At 35.2% G+C, this 27,079-nt stretch overlaps 1 protein-coding gene across 2 annotated transcripts in view; it reads right to left on the reverse strand.

Moving 5' to 3' along the window:
* The window catches only part of NBAS (NBAS subunit of NRZ tethering complex), a 328,315-nt gene that overhangs the window by 293,973 nt on the left and 7,263 nt on the right, over positions 1–27,079 (reverse strand). For both annotated transcript variants that reach the window (XM_076000562.1, XM_076000561.1), the window contains exons 6-9: positions 21,824–21,867; positions 6,620–6,753; positions 4,129–4,262; positions 2,593–2,691 (exon numbers count right to left, since the gene is read on the reverse strand). In XM_076000562.1, the coding sequence (XP_075856677.1) occupies positions 2,593–2,691; positions 4,129–4,262; positions 6,620–6,753; positions 21,824–21,867 (411 nt within the window). The remainder of the gene's footprint in view (positions 1–2,592; positions 2,692–4,128; positions 4,263–6,619; positions 6,754–21,823; positions 21,868–27,079) is intronic.

Below are 27,079 nucleotides of genomic sequence, written 5' to 3' on the forward strand. Positions count from 1 at the left end.
GGACTGCAAACTAGTACAACCTCTATGGAAAGTAATATGGAGATACCTCAAAGAACTAAAAGTAGAACTACCATTTGATCCAGCAATCCCACTATTGGGTATCTACCCAAAGGAAAAAATGTTATTCTATAATAAAGACATTTGCACTCGAATGTTTATAGCAGCACAATTCATAATTTCAAAGATGTGGAAACAATCCAAATGTCCATCAATACACGAGTGGATTAATAAAATGTGGTATAAAAATACCACTCAGCCACAAAAAACAATGAACTACCTCTTGTATTACCCTGGATGGAGCTGGAGCCCATTCTTCTAAGTCAGACATCCTCAATCTACGGCCCCAGGGCCACATGCGGGTGTTTTTGCCCGTTTTGGTTTTTTTACTTCAAAATAAGATATGTGCAGTGTGCACAGGAATTTGTTCATAGTTTTTTTAAAACTATAGTCCGGTCCTCCAATGGTCTGAGGGACAGTGAACTGGCCTCCTGTTTAAAAAGTTTGAGGACCCCTGTTCTAAGTGAAGTATCACAAGAATGGAGAAACAAGTACCACGGGTATTCACTATCAAATTAGTACTAATAGATCAACCCTTATATGCACATATGGAAGTAATATTCATTGGGTATTGGGCAGCTGGGAGGAGGGGGGAGGTGATGGGTAAATGTACACCTAATGGGGCAGGTGCAGGTGCACTGTCTGGGATGGGCATGCTTGTAGCTCAGACTCGGGTGGTACAAAGGCAATATATGTAATTTAAACGTTTGTACCCCCATAAAATTTTGAAATTAAAATAAATAAAACCAACTATATACTATTAAAAGCAATAAATGCCATTTAAAAATATATACATAAAGTCTTCTTAACTCATATTAAGCATTCTTATTTATGAATAAATGACTCCTAAAATAGACTGTAAACTCATAGAGGTCAGGAACTACATCCGAATCTCTATCAGCAAGCACAGAACCCACCATGTACTAAAAGTTTAATGTCTGCTTCTCGAAAAATGCAGAGAAGATAAGAGATTCCTTTTCGCCAGAATCAGGAAATAATCTAAGCCAAAACCAATGGAGCAAAGAGAACAATTAAAATCAGAAGAAGAGAAGGCAGCAAGGTTTGGAGATAAACTTTAGGAAGGAGAGCAGGACTGAAATATGAAATTGTCTGAATGTTTAAGAATGATAAAATATATTCCTTATGCTATGAGTTAGGATATCTGAAAAAATAAAATAGTCAAAATCAGCATATGCATAGAGCTTATCCCAAAGCTTCTCAATTAATTTTTGTTTCATATTACTGAATTTACTATCTCAATTTCTCTTCTTGAACAATGCTCATAGCATCAGGCAAAACAACGAATTACATACAACCCTGAGTTTATTACCAATGTACCTCAACTCCACTCTGGCTGATTTACTTCACATTTATAAAATCCTTGTGGATGATAGATAGCACATGCTCACATTACTAGAGTGACCAAAATAAATAAAAATGTGATGAATATTTCAGCTTCTTTCATTTAAAAAAAAGACCACAAAATGGAAAATATAAACAACCTAGCAAAATTTTTGTCATGCACAACAGGGTACTTACATATACTCCTTGCTTTACAACAATTTTCATTCAGAAATATTAATGCAGTCATCCATCTCCAAGCTGACTGCTATCAAGAGTTATATATTATAGCAGAACCAAAAAAGAAGCCCTCTCTCTTTGGTTTTATAGGATATTTAACTTTCCAAACTTCTTATTTATGTAGAGACTTCCCTTCCCCACCCCCCACAAAAAATACTCTGTTGCTTAGATTCTAGGCCAAAAGGTGAAAGCCTTAAAAATAATAAGTATAATCTGACTTATAACACATTACCAAGTAATAACTATTCAGTGTGTGATAACTTCAAACTTATGGTCCCAAGTATACCCCACTTACCTTCTCCTGAATAATGCTAGGAAAAGTGAAAGTCAAACATTGACTTTCATAACGAATCAAGACAGTGGAATAATCAGTATGAAATAAACCAAACAAAAACAGTCCAGCACGCCAATGCCAAATACATGCAGAAGTGGCATATATGAAGGATGGGAGAAAACTGTTGGAAGGAACTGTGCAACAACCAGTGCAGCCTAACTTGCAAGGAAAGAAAAGAGAAGGGAAATAATGTCTGCTGAAGCCATTCCAAGTGGGGGCACTTTATATATGACACTTCTGGGGGTACTGCTCAGTGGTAGAGCATTTGACTGCATATGTAGCACTTTAGTAGTTTTCTCAATAATGCTGAGTTGGGTATTTGAGTATTTTATAGATGAGAAAAATAAGGTCCAGAAGGTTAAGGGAGAAGAAATTCCTCGGTGAATATCCCTAGTGCCCCATCTGGCTCAGAGAAGCTCGGTTGGGCAAACAGATAAGTATGAATAATCAGAAGATGACTACAACCATATTACAAATATTAAAGATATCTATGCACAAAAGGAGGAAATGAAAAAGCCAAAATAAGAATCAGAATGGACAGTTTCTTCTCTCTGAATCTGTGCCAGGATTTCTACATCCACCTGCTATTCCTCTAAATATGAGAACAAATGATTGCTCACCTGTGACCAGGATGGTAAATGGCTGTGTTGATTCCATGAGGATAATGACTACTGAAGCTGAAACAGTGACTCTCTTGGTAGCTCTGATTTGTTCCAACACTAAATTTAAGAAGGTAAATAAGAAACAAACATCATTAAACCACAATGGATATTACCAAATGCACAATTAAATTAAAAAGACAAACACCAAATATTGCTGAGGATGTAAAACAACCAGAACTCTGATACATTATAGTGGGAAGGTAACGGATACAACTACTTTGGTAAAAAGTCTGGTAACTTTTTATAAAAATGAACTATATCTACCCTATGACTCAGCAATCCCACTGACCTGAGAGAAATGAAAATGTGCATCCACAAAGACTTATACAACAATGATCATAACAACTTTATTTTCAATAGTCCATAACTGGAAATTTAGAGGTCCATCAATAAAATAATAGATAAAAAACCATAATATAGTCATATGATGAAATACTAATCAGCAATACAAAGGAATAAACTATTGATATCAGTAAAAATACAGATGAATCTCAAAATATTATGCTGAATGAATAAAGACTTAGATAAAGGAGTACATACTACAGTCATCCCTAGGTATCCCTGGGTGGTTGGTTCCAGGACCCCAAGATGATATCAAAATCCAAGGATGCTGAAATCCCTGATATAAAAATGGTGTGTTGTTTGCATATAATCTACACACGTCCTCCCATAAACTTTAAATCATCTCTAGATTACTTATAATACCTAATACAATGTAAATGCTACATGAATAATTATAATACTGTATTGTTCAGAGAATAATGACAAGAAAAAAGTGTACGTGTTCAGTACAGATACAACTTTTTTTTCAAATATTTTCAATCTGCAGTTGATTGAATCTACAGATGCAAAACCCATGGTTATACAGAGCTGATTGTATATGATTCCAATAATGTGAATTATTATTATAACAGAACAGGTAAAACTAATCTATAATAAAAAAATTTTAATGAGTAGTTGCTCTAGGAGATGGTGTGGAAAGAGATTTACTGGGAAGGGGCATGAGGGAACTTTCTAGCATGATGGTAATATTCTGTATCTTGACAGAGGTTTGAATTGTGCAAATTATGCATTGGTTATAAATCACCAGATGGTACAATTAGGATCTGTGCATTTCACTGTATGTAAATTTTACCTCAAACAAAATAAACTACAAGCAAATATTAAAACTCTAACTGGTGACATGCATGCTAAAGAATTTGAGTACTGATGTCTCCAACTTATTCTGAAATACACTGAAAAAGAAGATGGATCAATAGCTGGATAGTGGAATCGATAGATGTATAGAAATGTGATACAGCAAGTATAATAAAATCTTAATTATAGAATCCAAATGTAAATACATGGGTACTCACTATATCATTCTTTCAATTTCCCTATTGTATTTGTAATTTTTCATAATATACTGAAAGGAAAAAAGAAATACCAAAATCTGACACTAATCCAGAGAAATAAACATTATCTCAAAAACAACTTTCCAAAGTATATTTTTACCTTACAAGGTAACTTCTAAGTTCTCCTCGGTAGTTGATGACCAAGAGTTCTGCAGACCACTGTGCACTTGCTTTGTATTCTAAAAATATCAACCCAGCAATGGCATAGCTCAGATCACCTACAAAACTGGATGCCTGTAGGAGAGTGAGAAATTAAGTTATTAAAAACATATTAAATACAAGTTTACACATGTATAATTGGAGAATATCTAAGACACTGGTTTTGCCAGTTATACTTTAAATAAGATAGCTCCAGAACTGTCTTGTATAATCAAAACTCATGTGAGTCAGAGTCTAGAACTAGACACTCAAATCTAGACTAGCCTTTCTAAACACAGACTGGAACCATAGCAGCATCTTTGAATGAGATGTTCATCGAGATAAGTAAATTTCTATTCAGACTATATGTCCATTACAAAAAAAAGAAGAAAAAGTAATGCATCAGAGAACTCTAAGAACCTGTTTCCAGATACAAGCTCCTAAATGTTAATTTCCACTGCTAGCAGTAACCTATGATTAAAAAAAAAAGTCTCTTTCACATTTGCCTAATCAGCAACTTAAAGGAAAGGACACTTAAAACACTCAATGTCAACCTTCTTCCATCAACGAACTATTAGGCTGTGTTGCTAAAGATCTGAAGGTCTGTGCCCCTTAGGAAGCGCACATTATAAAGTTTATCAGCCTTGAAGGAGATCAGTATATAACATCCCAAAATACATCACTTTGACATAAGGTTTATTGTGAGCTGAAGGCAACTGTGAATCAACAGATGGTCTCCCCTTATCTGCCTAAAAACAAGGCATAAAGTTCTCTTTGTGAAAGTGCCCCTCTGTACCAGGATGAGGAGCTGGGATCACCAGAGACTGAGAGTCACACCAAAATGAGTCTACATAAACAGACCTTATTAAATAACTCTTGTCTTCCATTAGCTTCCCTCATATATTTCCTAGTCACTTTCCCACAATTTACCATATCTAGAAGCCCAAACTCCCTTTCCTTTGCCTAGTCACTTCTCCACAATTTATAGCCCTTTATTATTAATAAAATAGCATATACGCCCCAGAGTCTAATTGCTTCTTTGAGTTTTCATCTCTTTTCTGTGATGCTTCCAGTACTCATAAAAATATTAACATCAAAAAAAATTGTACGCCTGTTCTCCTGTTAATCTGTCTTTCATCAGTTTAACTTGCAGGCCTCTAGCTACTAAATTTAAGACGGTGAAAGAAAAGTTTTTCTTCCCTAGTATACTGTCTTAAACCACACAATGAACACTTGATACATGGCCAGTTGGAATTGAGAAGTGCCATAAATATAAAAATACACAACAAATTTCAAAGACTTTGTACCAAAGAAAAACAAATATCTCATTAATAATACTTTATACTGATTACATGTTGAAATGATAATATTTTGTAAATATTGGATGAAATAAAATACATTGTTAAATAAATTTCACCTGTTTCTTATTGTGGTTACTAGAAAATTTAAAATTGCACTTGATCACATACATAGGTTGCATTATATTTCTGTTAGATAGCACTAGTGTAGAAAATAGTAACCCAAATTACTTAGTTTGGTTCCCTAAAACTTCCATAATATGAGCACAAGACACTTTTTTGAGTTTTTCCACTCCTTATTTCTAAAGGAAAATCATTCTCTGCATCCCTGGTTCTCAACCCTAGCTAACTAAAATAAGCTGAAAAGTTTATAAATAATATTAATGCCCAGGCCTCACCTCAGATCAATTAAATCAGAATCTCTGTGGGTAGATGGGCAATCTAATGATTTGTTTTGTTTTGTTTGCTTCTTTAAAAAGCTCTCCAAGTGATTCTAAGATGCAGCAAGAGTTATTAGAACAACTGTTCTACACACCCTTATAGCTTGTTCATTGGAGAAAGGAAGATACAAACAAAAAAGCACTAGATTCCTAGAAGAGACATTAACTGGACTACCATGGAAAAAAGTCATTTTTCTCCCACTCAATCACAGTTTTCCAGACTGTAAAATGAGGATAATATCTGCCCAACCTACTCAAAGGTTTGCTGTAAATATAAAATAAGAATATACATCAAAGTCTTTAATAAAGTATAAAGCACTACACAAATTCAAGTTATTATTACCATTAATTTTTTTCTGCACTCTCCTTTTCAATTTCTATCCCCTTTTGAGTAACAAGCTCTAACTTCTCTTAAAGGTATCCTGTTGTAACAGCTCATTAAATTATTTTCCTCACTAGAACTTTATAACAACTTTCTGTAGTATTAATATTTGCTTACTACCAGATGGTTTATCTCTGGATAGGGCATTACAAAATACAAAGAATAATATGCATATATGAAGACTTCTAATTATATTCTGAGCATCTTAAGTGTACAGCTTATTATTCTGATTTATATCTGCATTAACCCTATCTTTACACGCATTCATTCAAGCACCCATATGTGGAAGGCATTGAAAAAAATACATGTTATCAGTTTAAGGTATGTACATACCGGGGAAATGACAAAGAGTTCACTTCCCATGAGATCAAATACCCTCACAGTTCCTGTGCTTTCAGCATAGGCCAGCAAGGTACAATCATAACTCCATGCTACCCGTCTCCACTGGGGTTTTGGATCTTTTGGAACTAGAACAAAAAGAAAAGAGATACTTTTAACAACATATTATAAAGTTAACACTTCTAATAACTGCAAGCAAAGTAAGTATTCAACTATATTACACCATCTCCTAAGGATCTCTAATGCTTCATTCAGTAGAAAAGAACAGTCCCCAGAAACCCACTTTAAGTAACAGTGGGAAATATAAACCATCACAAACTATGCCCTGTTTATTTTAGAAGCAAAGACTATTCACACTAGTGTTCTGATGAATGCTGAACATGCCCTAGTCTGGTAAACGGCCAGGAATAATATACCCCAAAATACTTAAGAAATTGAGAAACAGCAAAAACACAGAGCATAGAGAGAAAATAATTCCAGTTCAATGAGTTTATCCCTCCTAAAAGCAAAAAACAAAAACTGTAACTGAAATCTTTTAAATATATCAAATATAGATGCCAAGAAGATACAAAGTGGGACCATGCTGACACAGTATTAGAAAGGAAAGAGGAAAATAAATACATGTATGTACATTAGGCAGGTGAATCAAGAACTGTTCTTAGTCAATCATATAATTATGAGATTCTAACAATCAACACCTTAATAATCCTAATAATCCAACACCTGTATTTATTTCTGTTCTAAATTTTTCAGTACAACAATAAAGAGAAAGACTATCAGCTACAAAAGAAGAAAAAGAGGATGTGAAACTCTAAACTATGTCGGGTTTGTTTAAGGCTTTTATTGCTTTGTTTTGTTCGCTTCAGCTTCCCCTTACTAGAATGCCAGAACTGAAGAGACAGTCAGGAGGACAAGTGCTCTACCTTTCTCAACAAGAATTCGAATTGATTAGGGGACTCCAGGTGACACCATAAGCAGAGAAAAAGCCAGAACTTCAGCATCCTGCCTTCCCATACAGTGCAGGTTTCATTACAACACACCGCCTCTGCGTCAGAGCCTTAGCCTCAAAAATGTTTCAGAAATATATGATCTTTGCTCTATGCCTCTGCCGCTACCATCCCAGCTCAGGTTTCATTTTATCTTGCTTAGCCTCCCAACTGGTATTCCCACCTTCAGTCTCTTCCTCTCTATTCCTTCCTCCATACTCTCCCTTCAGAACTTTCTAAAACAGAAAGAAGAATAGAGCGCATCCTTCTGCTGCTTTAAAGTCTTTGAAAATTCTCCATTTCCAACAAAATCAAGTCCAAACTCCTCAAAATACATGAAAGACCTTTCATAAAAGACCCCATCATAGTTTTCCAATTTTGCCTCCCACCCCTTCCTCTATCATCCACCTAATCACTCAACCATATCACAACCATATTTAGCAAATGAGCAAATCTGTGCTTTATACATGTTCATCTCCAATCTTACTCAGCTTTCCAAACCTAGTTTAATTGTCACCTCCTTCTTTCAAGACAATCTTCAAACCTGACTGCTCTCTATGTGCCCCCAAATATACTGTCCATACATCTTTCATAGTATGTATCATCTCACATTATGCCACTTACATAACTATTTGCCCCCCAAGACTGAGCTTCTTGAAATCAGAGACAGTATCTTATTCAGAATTGCCATCTGAGGACCTGGAACACAAAGTGATTGATGTTTCACTAATGAGTGAAGCCTAAGTCTCTCAGAAAAATCTATATTAACAGCACAAGGTAATGATAAGGGTTTACCATCCCTCAAGGACTACCAAATAATTAAATGTGAACTGTATAACTGAAGTTATCTCTCAACCTAACATACTGTATAGAATTCAGACTTCCCTTTCTTTCTATAATACTGTATGGAATTCAGATTCCCTTTTTTTCTACGATATGCATTCTGGGGAATATTTAGGGAAAGTACAGCAGCACCAGTGAGTTTCCTCATGTTGACTATTATCAATAGCTAAAAAGTATACAAAAAAATCCAAGAAAGGACGTTGAACATAGGTGAGGCTAATTGATTTTATTGAAGCCTAATAAGACACTCTAGAAAAGCAATTTTTAAAAAATGGGAATAATATTTTTTAATAAAAAATAAGTTCCCTGTCTTCAGATAGTCAAAAAAAATCAAACTTGGAAGTAGACATAGGCACAAAATGATAACACAAGAATAGAAAATCAGCATATTCATGGATCCTACATAAAAAGCAGCAACAGGACAATTTTGCCCTGAAAAATATTCATGGGCTAAGAACACTACAAACATTTTTCCATTTTTATTGTTTTACCTGTGATGACAAATTTTTTTTCTCTCATTTCATTTTGATAAGATAAATAGATCCATGCACTACATTCCATCTGAAGGGGACTTGTTTTTACTAATACTTCTAGCTATAACGAGTCACTCCAGAAAACTCTGCAGGTGTTTTGATCCAGATAAAGATACGCTTTCATTACAAGACAAGATTTCACATAACAATGTGAAAATAAAGACTTTATCACTGGATTTTTCCAGCTGCCTATGTGGTTTGGGAAAGGAATGAACAGTACAGATTTTTACAAAGAAAGTATCAAAGGAGTTGTCTGAAAAGTATGCAAAAACACAGATGGTAAAAGTTAACCAGCAACTTGACAGCTGACACATCCATGGTGAAGCTGTTTATGCCCTCTCACAATTCCATCAGCTGCAGCCCCTGAAATCTACACAGCTGTCAAGCTCTTTCCCACCTCGGAGCTTCTGTCTAGGCTGTGTTCTCTGTCAGGAACACTCTTTCCCTAAACCCTTCATTGGCTTCATCTTTCAAGTCTCGCATTAAATCCCCTTATCAGTTCCTGAGGAGGCATTCTCTGACCACCCTGTCTACATAGCCTCTAAGCCCCATTATTCTCCACCATTCCAAGGATTTCACTTCCTTCACAACTCTCATCCTGAATAATAATCACATATTTCTTTGTCTACTTTTTTTACTGTCTTATTCGTTAGTCTGTCCATTCAAAATGTCAGGAGCTGTGTCCATTTTGTTCATAACTTTTAGCACCAGTGCCTAGTACTCAGGTGGTACATAATAGGCAACCAAATGCTCAATGACTAGACTTTAATCCAGTAGCCATTCACTCAAAGTAGAAATGGAAATAGGCAAGGAGTAAAAACAAGAAGTATTGAGTTCTAGGTTCAGTGCTGCCACAGGATGGTTGGGTATGACCTTGGGAAGAAACTAAGGCTTCAGTTTCCTCATTTGCAAAATGAAGATATCCATGTGCGCAGAGAGAGGAACACTCCTACACTACTGGTGGGACTGCAAACTAGTTCAACCTCTGTGGAAACCAATATGGAGATACCTCAAAGTGATACAAGTAGATCTACCATTTGATCCAACAATTCCACTACAGGGCATCTACCCAAAAGATCAAAAGTCACTTTATGAAAAAGACACTTGCACTTGAATGTTTATAGCAGCACAATTCACAATTGCAAAGCTGTGGAAACAACCCAAGTGCCCATCAATATATGAGTGGATTAGTAAAATGTGCTATATGTATACCATGAAATACTACTCAGCTTTAAGAAACAATGGTGATATAGCACCTCTTGTATATTCCTGGATACAGCTGGAACCCATTCTACTAAGTGAAGTATCTCAAGAATGGAAAAACCAGCACCACATGTACTCACCAGCAAATTGGTATTTATTAACAGATCAACACCTAAGTGGACATATAGAAGTAACATTTATTGGGTGTTGGGAGGGTAGGAGGGGGGAGGAGGGGATGGGTACATACAACCACAACGAGTAAGATGTGCAACGTATTGGGGATGGACACGCTTGAAGCTCTTACTTGAGGGGGGAGAGGGGCATGGGCAATATATGTAACCTTAACACTTGTTACCCCATAATACACTAAAATAAAAAATAAAAAAATAAAAAAGATATCCATGAAGAACCTCTCACATACATACATCCTGTGATTTCTAAGTCAAGAAGCAGTGACCAAGAGCAAACTTGTAGGGGTAAAAAGACATGCAGAGAAGCTAAATATCTGAATGTTTAAAATAATAGTGTTGCCAGAAGAACACATGAGAAAAATCTTACAATACTACAATAAGAAAGGTCTAAGCATGATAAACTGAATCTATAAAGGAAAAAAAATGACAAATGAAATTTGAAAGGAAGGAAGGAAGGGAGGGAGGGAGAGAGGAGGAGGAAGAAAGATCTCTATGGAAAAAGACACCATAACAAATTTAAAAATATTAATTGGGTAAAATATTTGCAATGTATATGATAAAGGGTTAACACTCGTGCTATATGAAGATACTATAAACCAATAAGAAAAAGTCAAGCAATCTATAAATAATATGGGCAAAGGATATGATCTAACAAGTCACCAAAAAAAAAAAAAAATAGAAATAACCATTAACATATGCTCTACCTAATAACTAAAGATACAAATTGAAAATGAGATGCTTTTTTCCTTTTGCCTATGAGTGTGATGAATATTTAAAAGACAGGTAATACAGGTATTAACAATGAAGAAAAGAAATGGCCTCAGTCATATCTTTTCTGTGGTTGTAAAAGTAGGTATAACTTTCTGGGATTATGGCAGTAACTATCACATTTTAAGTAATATAGCCACATATAAACAGTGTCTTTCCCAGTATTGCTAGAGGAAGGAGTACAAAGATGGGTAAGAAAAAGATGAAAAAAACAAGCCACTGTGAACAACCTAACTTTTCACTGAAAGGGAAATAGATTTTAAAAATGTGGTACACATTCTTATAGTGGAATAGTGTGCCCATATTAAACAGATTGAGGAGGGAGGATCACTTAATGTCAGGAATTCAAGATCAGCCTGAATAAGACCAAGACCCAATATCTACCAAAAATACAAAAACTAAGCTGGGCATTTTGGTACATGCCTGTAGTCCCAGCTACTCAGGAGACTGAGGCAAGAGGATTACTTAAACTCAGGAATTTGAAGTTGCAGCAAGCTGTGATGACACCACTGCACTCTAACCTGGGCAACAAAGTGAGACCCTGTCTCAAAAAAAAAAAAAGATTGAAATTCATCCTAAATACCACCTGTGTAAGATATCATCAATACATAAATGAGGAAGCAAGCTGGAGAACCAATTATATAGTATGATCCTGTTTTGTTAAAGAAAAGTAATAGTCAATCTATACACACACACACACACACACACACACACACAGGTTCATATAAGCATAGAAAGTTTTATACCAAAGTATTAACATAAATTCCTATGAGGAATGCAAATTAAGAAAGAAAAACAGGTTGGGCATGGTGGTTCACTCCTATAATCCCAGTACTTTGAGAGGCCAAGGCTGGAGGATCGCTTTAGGCAAGGAGTTCAAGACCAGCCTAACCAACACAGAAAGACCCTGTCTCTACAAAAAAATTAAAAAGTAGCTGGGTGTAGTGGCCAGCTACTGGAGAAGCTGAGGCAGGAGGATCACTTGAGCCCAGGAGTTTGAAGATGCAGTGAGCTAGGAAGACACCACTGCACTCTAGCTCAGGTAACAGACCAAGACCCTGTCTTAGGAAGGGGAAGTGGAAGGGAAGGAGGGAGGAAGGAAAAAAGGAAAAAAGGAAAAAAGGAAGGACGGAAGGAAGGACGGAAGGAAGGACGGAAGGAAGGAAGGAAGGAAGGAAGGAAGGAAGGAAGGAAGGAAGGAAGGAAGGAAGGAAGGAAGGAAGGAAGGAAGGAAGGAAGGAAGGAAGATAATTTTTGTTTTTCTTGATGTTTCTATTTCTGTATTATTTCAATTTGTTACAAGTATGTATTGCTCTTTTTATTTTAAAAAAATAATCGTTTCAAACTAGGTGTCCCACTATAAATATATTTTTACACACACACACATAAAAGAACTGTTTTCAGACAATGTACTACAGACGGTGCAAACCTATGATCACTAAGAGAAGAGAAACAAATGCGCTGTACCACAAGATCACCTTTGCTTTCTCAAACAAGTCATGGTAGTCTCACTGAAGTGAAGAGATAAAGACTGAAGTTTAGAGCTTCTAAGCTGACTAGAATTTACAAGGCAGCATTCCAGAGAGAAGTGAGTGAGTCAAAAAAAGCTTGAAAATCAGCATGAGGAACCCTGGGGTCCTTGGCCAAATACAGAGCTGTACACACACGCAGAGGCTCTACAACAGCAAGGAAAAAACATGCATTGCAGGGAAAACAAAGACCTAAGTCTGGAGAGGCTTTAGAAGTGTGTGGCCCAGTCGCGCCAGAGAGGCTTCACTGAACACTCTGAGCATTCACGAGAAATCAGAGAAAGGCTTCACCTTAAAACTAGAACTACTGTAACCCTACAGTGAAAGGTGAAACTGTATCTTACAGCACTTAAAAGTAAACCTTAAAAAATTAAGCCGATCCACAAAGAAATTACTCCCCAAATCAAAACTCAAGACAATATTTAGGAAGATAACAAATAACAGATACTCAATAACAGAGCATACATAATGTTGTGAATGTTATCTAAAATTGCTGGGCATGTGAAGCAGGAAAATATGACCACAATCACGCTAAAAATCTTTCAATAGAAATATATAGAAATGATAAAGATTAAGAAATAAACAGACAAGGACTTCTAAAAGCTACTGAAATACGTCCAAGAATTTAAAGGAAAACATGAACGTAATAAGTAAATAGAGAATCTCAATAGAACCTGATGGAAACCATAAAATTATCAAGTACATTTCAAAATGAAAAAGACAGTATCTGAAATCAAAAGTTCACTAGACAGGCTTAAAAGCAAATTAAACACTGCAGAAGGAAAAAAAACAAAAAAAACCCTAAGCTTCCACTTTTAAGAAAGAGCAATAGAAACTATCTAAACTAAAGAGTGGAGGGGAAAAAGAGGCTTTAAAAATTAATGGAACATTCACAACCTATCTATGGTACATATACTTGGAGTACTAGAAGAGAGAAGAAAAGGTTTGGGTAAAAAAAATTTATTTGAGGCTGGGCTCGGTGGTTCACGACTGTAATCCCAGCTCTCTGGGAGGCCGAGGTGGGCAGATTGCTTGAGGTCAGGAGTTCGAAACCAGCCTGAGCGAAAGCGAGACCCCATCTCTACTATAAATAGAAAGAAATTAATTGGCCAACTATATATATAGAAAAAATTAGCTGGGCATGGTGGCACATGCCTGTAGTCCCAGCTACTCAGGAGGCTGAGGCAGAAGGATCACTCGAGCCCAGGAGTTTGAGGTTGCTGTGAGCTAGGCTGACGCCACGGCACTCACTGTAGCATGGGCAACAAAGCGAGACTCTGTCTCAAAAAAAAAAAAAAAAATTTTATTTGAATTTTAAATAATGGCCATAAACTTTGCAAATTTTATGAAATCTACACATCTTCTGATCTAAGAGGCTCAATGAACATAAATCAGGATAATCTGGAGGAAAAATAGCCATCAAGGCACATGATAATCAAATTTTTGAAAACCAATAATAAAGAGAAAATCTTAACAGTAGCCTAAGGGAGAAAAAACACATTACATACATGAAAACAACAACAACTGCAATGACTGCTAATTTTTTGTTGAAAACAAAACAATCAATACCAACTTTAAAGAGCTGAAAGGAAAGAAAAGGTCAACCTAGAATTCTATATCCAAAGAAAATATTTTATAAACACAAAGGCAAAATGAGACAATTTGAGACATTGAGAGAATTTAACAGTCTTGCATTACATGAAATGTCGAACAAGTTCTTCAGGCTGAAGAAAAACACTATCATATGGAAACTCAGTTTTATACACACACAAAAGAGTGACAGAAATGAAAAACAGATGTAAATATAAAAGATTTTCCTTATTTTTCAATATTTTAAAAAGTTGAAAAAAGTATCAAAACCTACTTGAAAGTTTAAAGCAAAAATAATAACGTGGATGGTTATTATTGGATGGATATATCATGGTGGTTTAACTTATGCAAAAAATAAAATAAATAATAGTACAAAGGAGTAGGAGGGAATGGATGTATATTGTTTAACACAATAATTTCAAAATTCACATTGTAAACCCTAAAGCAAATGCTAAAACATAAAGCAAATAGGTATAGCCAAAAAGCCAACAGTGGATATAAAAATGCAATAATAAAAATGTTCAATTAAACTAAAAGAAAGCAGAAAAAAGGCCGGGCGCTGTGGCTCACGCCTGTAATCCTAGCTCTTGGGAGGCCGAGGCGGGCGGATTGCTCAAGGTCAGGAGTTCAAAACCAGCCTGAGCAAGAGCGAGACCCCGTCTCTACTATAAATAGAAAGAAATTAATTGGCCAACTAATATATATATAAAAAAAAAAAAATTAGCTGGGCATGGTGGTGCATGCCTGTAGTCCCAGCTACCCGGGAGGCTGAGGCAGAAGGATCACTCGAGCCCAGGAGTTTGAGGTTGCTGTGAGCTAGGCTGACGCCACGGCACTCACTGTAGCATGAGCAACAAAGCGAGACTCTGTCTCAAAAAAAAAAAAAAAAAAAAAAAAAAAAAGAAAGCAGAAAAAGGAAACAGAAAAGAAGGGAAAAATAAAAAAAAACACAAATAGCGAGCAAGAAAACAGAATTATTACAAATCTAACCAGATCAATCATTGTATTAAATGTAAATGTTCTAAATAGTCCAACTAAATGACAGAAATTGATAGACTGAGAAAAAAATCAGACTCAATTGTATTCTTTCTACCATAGATGTATAATAAGTACAAATACACAGGCTAAACATAAAAGACAAGAAAAAGATATGCCACGCAAATGCTAATCATAACAAAGCTAGACTGGCTGTATTAATATTAGACAGAATAGACTCCAGAACAAGGAGTATTACTGGAGATAAAAAAGGTACATTTCTTCATGATAAAGGAACCATTTTAACAAGAAAATAAAACAATCCTCTATGTGTATGCACCTAAAAACTAGAGTTCCTGAATACATAAGACTGACAGAACTAAAGGATAAGATAACTAAATACACAATTATACTTAGAAATGTCAACCCTTCTTTCTCATTGATAGAACAACTAGCATGAAAATCAGTAAAGATAAAAATCTGACTAGATCCATCACCCAACTCAATCTAATTGACAATAACAAAACACTATATCTAATAACTGTACCATTCCCAAGAACCAAATACCTTTAAATGTATATAGAACATTCACAAAGATAGAACATATGCTACATGAAAAAGGTTAAAATCATGTTGTATATGTTCTCTGACCACAACAGAATTAGATATAAATAACAAAAACATGCTTATATTATAATAAGCTTAAATGCTTGCATATGAAAATAAAAAAGGTTAAAGTCACTGATATAGATTTGAATCTTCCATTTAGAAAAATGAAAGCAAATTAAATCCAGTAAGCAGAAAAAGGAAATAATAAAGATAAAGGAAAAAATTAAAGAAAAAAACCAAAAAAAATCCAAAATCAATAAAACTCAAAGATTTTTTTATTGAAGAATTTATTAAATTAATAAAATTCTGGCCTGACTGCTCAAGAGAAAAGAAAAAGAACACAAATTACAAATATCAAAAACAATAGAGGGGGCATCAGTACAGACTCTACAGACTATTAAAGGGTAATATAAAATACCATAATCAACCTTAAGCCAGTAAGTTTTACAATTTACAAAATAATTCCCTAAAAAACTGTAATAAGAAGAAAATTTAAATTTAAATTTAAAAACATTTACATATCTATTTTAAAACTTTAATTATGAATTTAAACCTACTTACGAAGAAAATTCCAAGCTTCACTGAAAACATTGAAGGAGGAAATAATTCCAATTCTACATAACCTCTTTCAGAAGATAAAAAAGGAGGGAACACTTGCCAACTCAAATTTGGAAACCAGCACTACTCCAATACCAAACCAGAAAGACATCACAGGAAAACAATCTAGATAACAATATCCCTCATGAACATAGATGCAATGATCTGCTACCCATTTATACACAATTATCTGCACAAAAGCATGATGATGGTTTGGCCTCACTGGTAGAATCAAGTACAACACTGAGTTGCTTGCTGCTCAGAGATCAAGTATAGAGGCATCTTATTTGGATAGCTGGGAGAACTACATCCCAATACCTAGGATGCTACCCAGCAGGAAAGATCAAAAAAGATACTTTGGAAAATCCTTCAGAAACGTCAACCTAAAAAAGGGTTAACAATCTTTTTTTTTAAAATAACATCTTTAAGTGAAGAAATAAGATTATAAAAATTTTACTTTCATAGAACATATCTATAGCCATAGGTACTTACAAAAGAATGTCTGAAAGAATAGACAATAAAATGTTAATAGTACTTATTTTTATTTTCTACATTTTGCTAATGTTTAGTCTCTAAAGTTCCTACTAAGAATGCGTATTAGTTTTCAATAAGAAAAAAATATTTTCTCTAAAAATACAAAAACAAAAATAGTTATCACATAATCTAAGCATCCTGAATCATATTTCTGGAACAAAATGTCTCATATCAAAGTCTGGGTGTCTCAAATAGTCTGATTACAATTAAGAAACTCTAGCTTATGATATTGCAAAATCAAAAATACGAGAAAAATCTCTTGATTAACACAGTAAAGCTCTAAAAAGGTCTAATTCCATGTCCTATTTTTAGATCACTATTTAAGATAGAAAGATAAGACTGAATTACTATGTATGGCTTGGCAAACCGAGCCAAAACAAGTTGCAATCCACATTTAAAACATTCTTAAATGGAATATCTTTTATAAAACAGTAATTGAAAAATATCAAAGTGGAACCAAATAGCTCCCATCTCAGTTTGCAGACTGCAATGTGTAGCTTCAAAAATGCATTAACAACAATCTGGCTCCTTTTTTCCAAGCACACACATGAAATATCATTTGGCATTTGGGAATTATTCCCATAAAGATGAGTCAGATAATAAGCAAATGATCATTATCTTATATTATATGAAATGGAAAGAAGCCATTAATGCAGCATTAAGGTCATAAATTCACACATTCAGAAGCCAACAAAATAAAACATTAGTTCTCAAAGCATTATTATCTCATCCTTGCTGCCACATTAACTGTACACACTAAAAACTCTGACAAATATTATAATTTGTATGAAATACAGAAGGGTAAAGCTTCCCATTTTCATGTTAATTTATAGATTTCTCAGTTTATTTACTGGCTAAGAGCAGGTGTGTAATGCCAACACTCAAAAGGACCCTGCACATCTGAATCCCTGCAACACTCTGAGCGTGCTCCTCAGAAGCAGACTTCAAGTGCCCCAGACTCTCCCTCAGTGAAAGGGCTGCACTGGGGAAAAGGCAATGGAATACCCCCAAATTATTTTTCTGGGAACCTTCTGACCCTTACACTATTTAAGCCAGGCCTGCTCTACTCTAATAAGTACTGGGGAGGAAACTCCAGAAAGTATATTCAATAAACACTAGAGGGCCAGGCGCGGTGGCTCACACCTGTAATCCTAACACTCTGGAAAGCCCAGGCAGGAGGATCGCTCAAGGTCAGGAGTTCAAAACCAGCCTGAGCAAGAGTGAGATCCTGTCTCTACTAAAAATAGAAATAAATTAATTGGCTAACTAAAATATATAGAAAAAAGGCCGGGCGCGGTGGCTCACGCCTGTAATCCTAGCTCTTGAGAGGCCGAGGCGGGCGGATTGCTCAAGGTCAGGAGTTCAAAACCAGCCTGAGCAAGAGCGAGACCCCGTCTCTACTATAAATAGAAAGAAATTAATTGGCCAACTGATATATATATAAAAAAAATTAGCCGGGCATGGTGGCGTATGCCTGTAGTCCCAGCTACTTGGGAGGCTGAGGCAAAAAGGATCACTCGAGCCCAGGAGATTGAGGTTGCTGTGAGCTAGGCTGACGCCACGGCACTCACTCTAGCCTGGGCAACAAAGCGAGACTCTGTCTCAAAAAAAAAAAAAAAAAAATATATATATATATATAAAAAATTAGCTGGGCATGGTGGCCATGCATGCCTGTAGTCCTGTAGGCCATGCATGCGAGGCTGAGGCAGAAGGATTGCTTGAGCCCAGCAGTTTGAGGTTGCTGTGAGCTAGGCTGATGCCTAGCCACTCTAGCCAGGGCAACAAAGTGAGACTCTGTCTCAAAAAAAAGATAAGATAAAATAACACTAGAGCTTCAAACTTTAGACATTCAGATTTAAACACTACATCCCCTTCTATTATTCTCAAAACGATATATACAAACAGGGCTTCTCATCTACTCTTATTTTTCCATTCATGCTATGCATACATGTGTGTACATAAGGAATAAAAAGTATAAATATCATGACAATTATCCATGAATGTGTAATATAAATATGATATATAATAAATATATATACACTCTCATAAATTTCTAAAATTAGCCAAGAGGAAATAGGAAAACATACTTTGCTTATACATGCATTCATAAAATCATTTAACTAACTCCCAAGTGCTATTATCCACTTGACAGGGTCAAAAATTGTGTGCCTACTGTATGTCAGGCACTATGTAAGGCAACAGAAATTTTCTTGTAAAAGCTAAGACAGAAACCCTGCCTTTACAGAATTTACAATCTGAGAATCAGACAAGCAAGTCAACAATTAAAAGAGGAAAGCAGACTCGGGTAAGTGTTGTGAGATAAACACAAACAAGTAGTAGGGAAACATGAAGATGGCCAAATGGTAGGGAAAAGGACAAGAAGAAGAACTGATGCTTTAGCTAAAATATTCAATTCAATGTAATAATTAATTCAATATAAAGGTGGGAGCTTCCAGGCAAAAGGAACTGTCTGTACCAAGGCTTGAAAAGCACAATGGAGTTGGAAAACTGCACATTGCTTTGTGCCAGAACATAGGACATATGGCAGGAGACTCTCACAAGGATAGACAGGCTGATTGTGAAAAGTGTTTTTATCCTAAGTTAGAAAATATGAACTGTATTCTACAGTCAACAGGAAACAATTGAAACATTGTGGGCAGAATCATAACAGTAACAATAATAATACCTAACATCTCCTACATACTCATGATGTATCAAACATTATGCTGATAGTTTTATATACATTAGCTCATAGAATTTTCCCACATTCAATCTATAAAATTATGCCCAAATTACAGATAATGAAATTAGGCTCAGAGAGGTAAACGAACTTGCCCAAGGTTACATATCTAGAAAGCAGTGGAGCCAAATGTGAAGAGTAACCTGATAGAATTCTTTTTTAAAAATGATCAATTTGGCAAGCAGCGTAAAGTGTGGATTAATGATGAGCCTGTAGAAGAAAACCCTGTCAGCAGACAGTCGCAAGAAACCAAGTAAAAAATGTTAAGAGCCTGAACTAGGGCTGTGATGGTTGAAGTGCACAAGTGGAATACAAGAGCCGTTTAAACAGACTCCTAGGACTTGGTAAAGACAAGTTCAAGGTGATTCTTCTCTACCATGGCACTTAGTACAATTACAATGAATCATTTGCTGTCTCCCTCCTCCCTGATGGACTGTTAACTCTTATATATAGGCAACCTCTATCTTGCTCTGACTGTATACACAGTGCCTACAACAGGGCTTGGAACATAGTGGCTGCTTAATAAATATTTGTCCAAAAACAGAAGAAGGAAGGGAAAGAAGTAAAACAAAAACAATTCTAGATTTCTGGCTTGAGTGACCTACAAATAGTAGTGCCACTGAGCATCCAGGGAATAGGCCAGAAGGAGCAGACTTTAAAAGGGAAGATGTTTATATAAATATGTAAGAAGTTTTACATTTGCTATTAAGTTATAACATATGCTATGTGCAAAGAAAACTCCATAAGAACTCTATTACTACCTTATCCACTAGTACATGTGAAATTATACAAAAATGATGATTCTGACATACTAATAACAATATCACCATTCATATGGGAATTCAACCAAATTTTTAAATATTTGATCTTTAATCTTCTTGACACATCTAGATGGCTAAGAATGAGAAAAACAAGGAAACTGGTCCTAGGCTACTAATGGTACATCTGACAAGAGCTTGAGACCAGCATCTCCATGAGGGTGTGGGGGACTCTCCAGATTACCACATTTTGTAGCTTTCAAAACTATCGAGGCCTCCCCTTTCCTTGCTCTCTGTCACTGTCAAATACTTATTTTATCCTAATTCTGTTTTAAGATAAAATATGTATACTACCTTCTTTCAATTAAATGAGAAAATGCATACAAAGCACTAAATACAGTCCCTGGCACACACTAAGAACACTATAAATGTTTGTCATCACCATGACCACGATTACCATCATTATAATTCCTACAACTACTACACTGTTAAACTAACACAAGGTCAGACAGATGGAACAGCAGGTCCTGTAAATAAAACATAGGTAATAGATACATTCAGCTAATATCATCCTCAATGATTTCCCTCCTGTAAGGTTCGCTCTGCCTTTTCATTCAATGCTCCTACAGACTGAAATATTCCCCGTCTTCTAACTTCTACTCATTCTTAAGGTTGCTTTCCAAAAGCCACTTTTACTCTCAGCAATCTTATCTCACACCTCTTGATTAAAAACTCTCACTGGTGCCAGAACTGAGCAGGAAAAAACAAAAACAAACAAAAAACCACCTTTCACTGGGTTCTGTATTTTTCCTTCATTAGATTTGTCAGAATTTTTAATTATATATTTGAGTGTCTATATGCCTCAGGAGGTAAAGAACACATCTTTTGCTCACAATCTACCATAAATAGCCAGCAAAACAGTTCTACACATAAAATGTACTCAATGAATTTCTGCTGAATATATCCAAGAATGATTAAATCCCAGACTTTTTTTACTGGTCTGTATATGACCAACTCTTGACTTATACCTAAATATTTCTTTCTTCATTGAATCTAAAATGAAGGACTATATATAGATACTTACAAATACTTTATCTCAAAACTGGCTTAGATGATTTTAAAACAGTTTCAATTTCAAGTATCTCCAAAATTCACATCTTAAAATAAAACATTTAAGGCAGTAAAAAAAAAAAACTAGTAAGATTTTTAAAAATTATTTTAAGAAATAGTCATAATAACCCTTGTTAATACTTATTTAATATCTATTCTAACTTTTAAGAAACACTATCAACCAGTGCAGATTTGAAATTTTCATTTTTTTAAACATTTTGAAAACTCTTACCTTGACATTTCCCAATAATAGATGTAAAATCATCTTTTGCAGACCTACAAAATATGTGCAAAATCAAGACAATAGTTTTATTATAACAATACTATTGTGCAGGACTATAAAGCACCACAGATACTATGGACTGGACAGCGCCTATATATAACATTAAATCATCCTTTCTCTCAGAGATGGTTTTGTACCTCAAATAAGACCCTTTTATCAGTGAAAGTATTTTCTTCCAATCTTCGTATTGCATCAGAAATGGAGCTACACCAGGAATACAGTGATACAGCATAAGTGAGTTCAATACTGACTTTTAATACATATCTAGCCCCTATCTCCAAAGGTTCTGATTCAGTAAATCTGGGATGGGGCCCAAGTAAAACTATTCTTTAAAGCTCCACAGATTGCTTCTAGTTAAGAATCGCTAGTTTATATCATACTGCACAGTTTGATCACTTAAGGAAAAAAAGTCTTATCTTAATAAGTCAAACAGCCGTAATAGGTCACCATATTTAAATCTGTGAATTATTTAAATCTGTGATCTTGAAATATATACTACATTAGCATAATTACTATAAAATTTTGAAAAATTAAAACTGGTATATCCTCTACAAAATAATTTAGTAACAATTATCCAAAACTTTAATGTCTGTAGCATTTGACCTAGCAATTCCACTTCTATAAAGTTATCCCCAGTAAAATAAGCACAGACATATATAGATATCAAGGAAATTAACACAGTCTAATTTATAAAAGAGAAAAATATAGTCAGTATGAGATTAATTAAATTTACTATGTGCACTCAATGAAATATGCCATTACTACAGTTGACCCTTGAACAACACATGCTTGAACTGCATGGGTTCACTTACATGTGGATTTTCTTCCACTTCTGCCACCCCTGAGACAGCAAGACCAAGCCCCACTCTTCCTCTCATCAGCCTACCCAACATGAAGATGACAAGGATGAAAACCTTTATGATGATTCACTTCTACTTAATGAATAGGAAGTATAATTCCTCTTCCTTATGATTTTCTTAATAACATTTTTCTCTACCTTACTTACTGTAAGAATATAATAATATATGTAACATACAAAATACATATTAATCAATTATTTATGTCATCAGTAAGGCTTCAAGCCAACCATAGGCAATCAGTAGCTAACTTTTAAGGGAGTCAAAAGTTATACCCAGATTTTCAACTGTGTGGAGAGTTGGCACCCCTTGAACAACCCTTGTGCTGTTCAAAGGTCAACTGCATAGAAGACATAGAAAGATGTTTACAATATATTAATATTCAAAAGTTATCCAGAAAAAAATAGTATTAAACAGAACATACAATACTATTCCCATAAATATATATAAAAATATTATACAAACACATGTATACTCAATGTGCAGTATTTTTATCACTGTATAATACTCAGTATAACAGTATTTTTTAAATTTATTTTATTTTATTGTATATTTTTTGGATTCTATTTTTTTTATTATTTTAGAATATTGCGGGGGTACAAATGTTTAGGTTACATATATTGCCTTTGCCCCACCCGAATCAGAGCTACAAGCGTGTCCACTCTGTCCACTGTATATTCAATCTGCAGCATTTTTATCACTGTATTTCTGGTGTAGATCCATTTCTGATACAACAAGAAGATTGGAAGAAAATATTTTCACTGATAAAAGGGTCTTATTTGAGGTACAAAACCATCTCTGAGAGAAAAGTTGAGTATAGAAAAGTTTCAAAGAAAATATGCCAAAATGTTAGCAGTAGACTATTCTGGAGAGTAGAATTACAGGTAATTGTAGTTCCTTCTTTGTACTTTACTGCATTTTCTAATATTTCTAAAATGACTAAGCATTACTTTTAAAACAAATTTTAAAGACTTCAATATTTTTAGCCATTTAAAAAAATACTCTTCAGGCAAGTGGAAGGTAGGAGGGGACAGGTATATTCACGCCTAATTGGTCCAGTACGCATCATCTGGGGAATGGACACGCTTGTAGCTCTGACTTGGGCGGGGCAAAGGCAATATAATATATGTAACCTAAACATTTGTACCCCCACAATATTCTGAAATCATAAAAAAAACAGAATCCAAAAAAATAAAATAAATTTAAAAATACTGTTATATTACAACTAAAGCCAATTACAACCATGAAAATAAAATTCCTCAAGAAATGGGATACTTTAACCTCCAAGTAAAATACAGCCAGAAAAAAACACAGTTTTTACAGTGAAGCTGACCTGCTTCTACCTCTATCTGTATAACCTAGACAAAATATTTAAAATATATTTCTTTTCAAAAAAATGGAATAGCAACCCCACAGAGTTTACCGAAAGGATTCAATGAGACATGTATAAATTAGCATGAACTAGACTTTAGTAAATGTTCATTACTTTCATCCTTAATATAATCACTAAATAATAGTTGCTATTTTTGCTAGGGATGCAGAAGGAAAGAAACAAATCTGGTTTTGTCAAAACTTCATAAAACTTATTCACTTAAAATAGTTAAACTTTGGGGGTGGGGAAACTTATATGTCATTTTCATAACAGCCTTATTTTAATGCTTTTTGCAGTGTTCTATGATAGCTTCTAATTAGTTCCCATATTTATAACAGCTCTTACTCAGAAGAAATCATTACTTCACCATTTAGAAAAGAAGGAAATACATATTAACGATTTATAATCTGTAACTGCTGCCAAATTACAAATTAAAGAAGCAATTCACAAGTCAATTTTTTTTTTTTTGAGACAGTCTCACTTTGTTGCCCAGGCTAGAGTGAGTGCCGTGGCGTCAGCCTAGCTCACAGCAACCTCAGACTCCTGAGCTCAAGCCATCCTGCTGCCTCAACCTCCCGAGTAGCTGGGACTACAGGCATGCACCACCATGCCTGGCTAATTTTTTCTCTATATATTAGTTGGCCAATTAATTTCTTTCTATTTATAGTAGAGACGGGGTCTCGCTCTTGCTCAGGCTGGTTTCGAACTCCTGACCTCGAGCAATCTGCCTGCCTTGGCCTCCCAGAGAGCTAGGATTACAGGCGTGAGCCACTGCGCGCGGCCAATTTTTTTTTTTTTTTTTTTTGAGACAGAGTCTCACTCTGTTGCCCAGGCTAGAGTGCCCTGGTGTCAAGCCTAGCTCACAGCAACCTCAAACTCCTGGGTTCAAGTGATCCTTCTGCCTCAGCCTTCCTAGTGTCTGGGACTAAAGGCATGAGCCACCATGCCTGGCTAATTTTATATATATATATATTTTATATTTTTTTATATATTTTTATATATTTTATATATTTTTATATATTTTAAATATATATTTTATATATTAAATATATATAATATATTAATATATATTTTATATATATTTTATATATTTTTTTTGTTTTCTCAAAAACCACTTCCTATTTATAAGTGCTTCCCAATATCCAATAACAACCTGAGAGACTAGAATTATCTTGCATATTCTAATCCAACCAACAAATATTTACTGAATATTTGGGTATCTACTGCCATTACTATTGGATCCAATCTTGTCCTACATGTGTTCTTCCACTGTGGTAGAAAAGACAAGTATGGAGTAGAGAAAATCAGTCTCTTAAAACTTCAGAGACAGCTCCCGTTAATAGGGTTTACTTCTGGGCTCTGCCCTGCCCTTTTTCTTTGCTGATCATTCCACATCTTTGCTCAAAGACACTTCCTTTTAGGTTACTCCAAAGTTAGTGTGTGTGCCTATATTCATTCAGCAAAAGCAAGTGAGTACCAACTCTGAGCAATGCAGTGGGTTATGCCCTGTAACACCCTCCCAGCATCTGCTTCCCCTATCCCACTTGCACAAACACCCTGGTTATTCATTAAACATAACTTTTAACCTATCATGTTCAAGGAAATATGACACAATGGCAACAGTCCTTGCCTCCAAGGAGCACACAATATAACGAGAGCTGCAAACTCCAGATGCCATTCACACTGACCTTTTGGTAAATGGCACAGGCTGGAGTTGTACAAAGCACTGGCCCTAAATACAATGGGGGAAACACACAAGCATATATGACTAAGCACAGTATGATTGAAAAGTAGTATAACTTCATGGTTAAGAGCAAGAACTGAAGCTAGAATAGCTGATTTCAAATTCTTAGGCAAGTTATTTAACCATACTGTGCCTGCTTCTTCATTTCTAAAATGGGGTTTTAAAACAGCAATACTTACTACCTTACAGGGCTTCTGCCAGGATTAAATGAGTTAATATATGTAAAGCACTTACAACGGTGCCTGACAGTGTTAGCATTATCTTGTTATCATTAAGTATAATAATAGAGAAATATGTTACTATAAAAGCATAAAAGATTGGTACCTAACCAATGGAGGTGAGGGTCAATACAGGTGAGTCCCTGAAAGGCTTCCTAGTAGAGTTGACTCTTCATCATACATATGAGAGTCTTCAGATACACTAACATTATAAAGCTTTTGCAAATTATCTCTGTATTATTTTCATTAAAACATTCATGAACAAGTTCCATGAAACCTTTGGTCAAACTCTCCTTCATAGACCTAAATATCTTCCTGACCCCACATGCACATGCTGACATTAACTCCTAAAATCACTTGATCAATGTTCACCTTTCATGGAAAAAAGATAGGATAAATTTTATCTACTAACTGCTGTTTGTAAGTCAGTCACATGGTGAGCACATTTCACAAAAAGATACATTTCACATTACTGTAACAAGTGGAATAGGAAGTGCTAGCCCATTCCTATCAACAATTTAAATTCAAACACTGGGACAACCCGATGCTTAATGATGCTGTTAAAAAAGAGAGAGACCTGCCTACTAAAGGCATACCAAATTAAGTCATTTAGTTTTAAAGGCTGCAATCACTGCCCCTCATTTTTGCCCTGATGGTTTTAAAAGGGTCAGAAAGCCAACTGAAACCAATGCTCAGATGAGGGCAAACCTTCTGTCTATTCTCCAAAATGTTGCAGAGTGCAGTTCTGCTTGGATAAATGGAAAAAGAAAGAAATATCACAAAAAGAAAGCCAAAACCAGTATGATATAATAACAACTGAATGGTCATTAATACTATTTTTAGTTAAGAATAATGAAGCAGGCCAGGAGTGATGGCCCATGCCTATAATCCTAGTACTTTAGGAGGCTGAGGCAGGAGGATCGGTTGAGGCCAGAAGTTCAAGACCAGCCTGGGCAACATAGTGACACCTCATCTCTACAAAAAATTTAAAAATAAAAAATTAGCAGGGCATGG

Source organism: Microcebus murinus, chromosome 3 (genome assembly GCF_040939455.1).
Source record: "Microcebus murinus isolate Inina chromosome 3, M.murinus_Inina_mat1.0, whole genome shotgun sequence".
Classification (NCBI taxonomy): Eukaryota; Metazoa; Chordata; class Mammalia; order Primates; family Cheirogaleidae; genus Microcebus; species Microcebus murinus.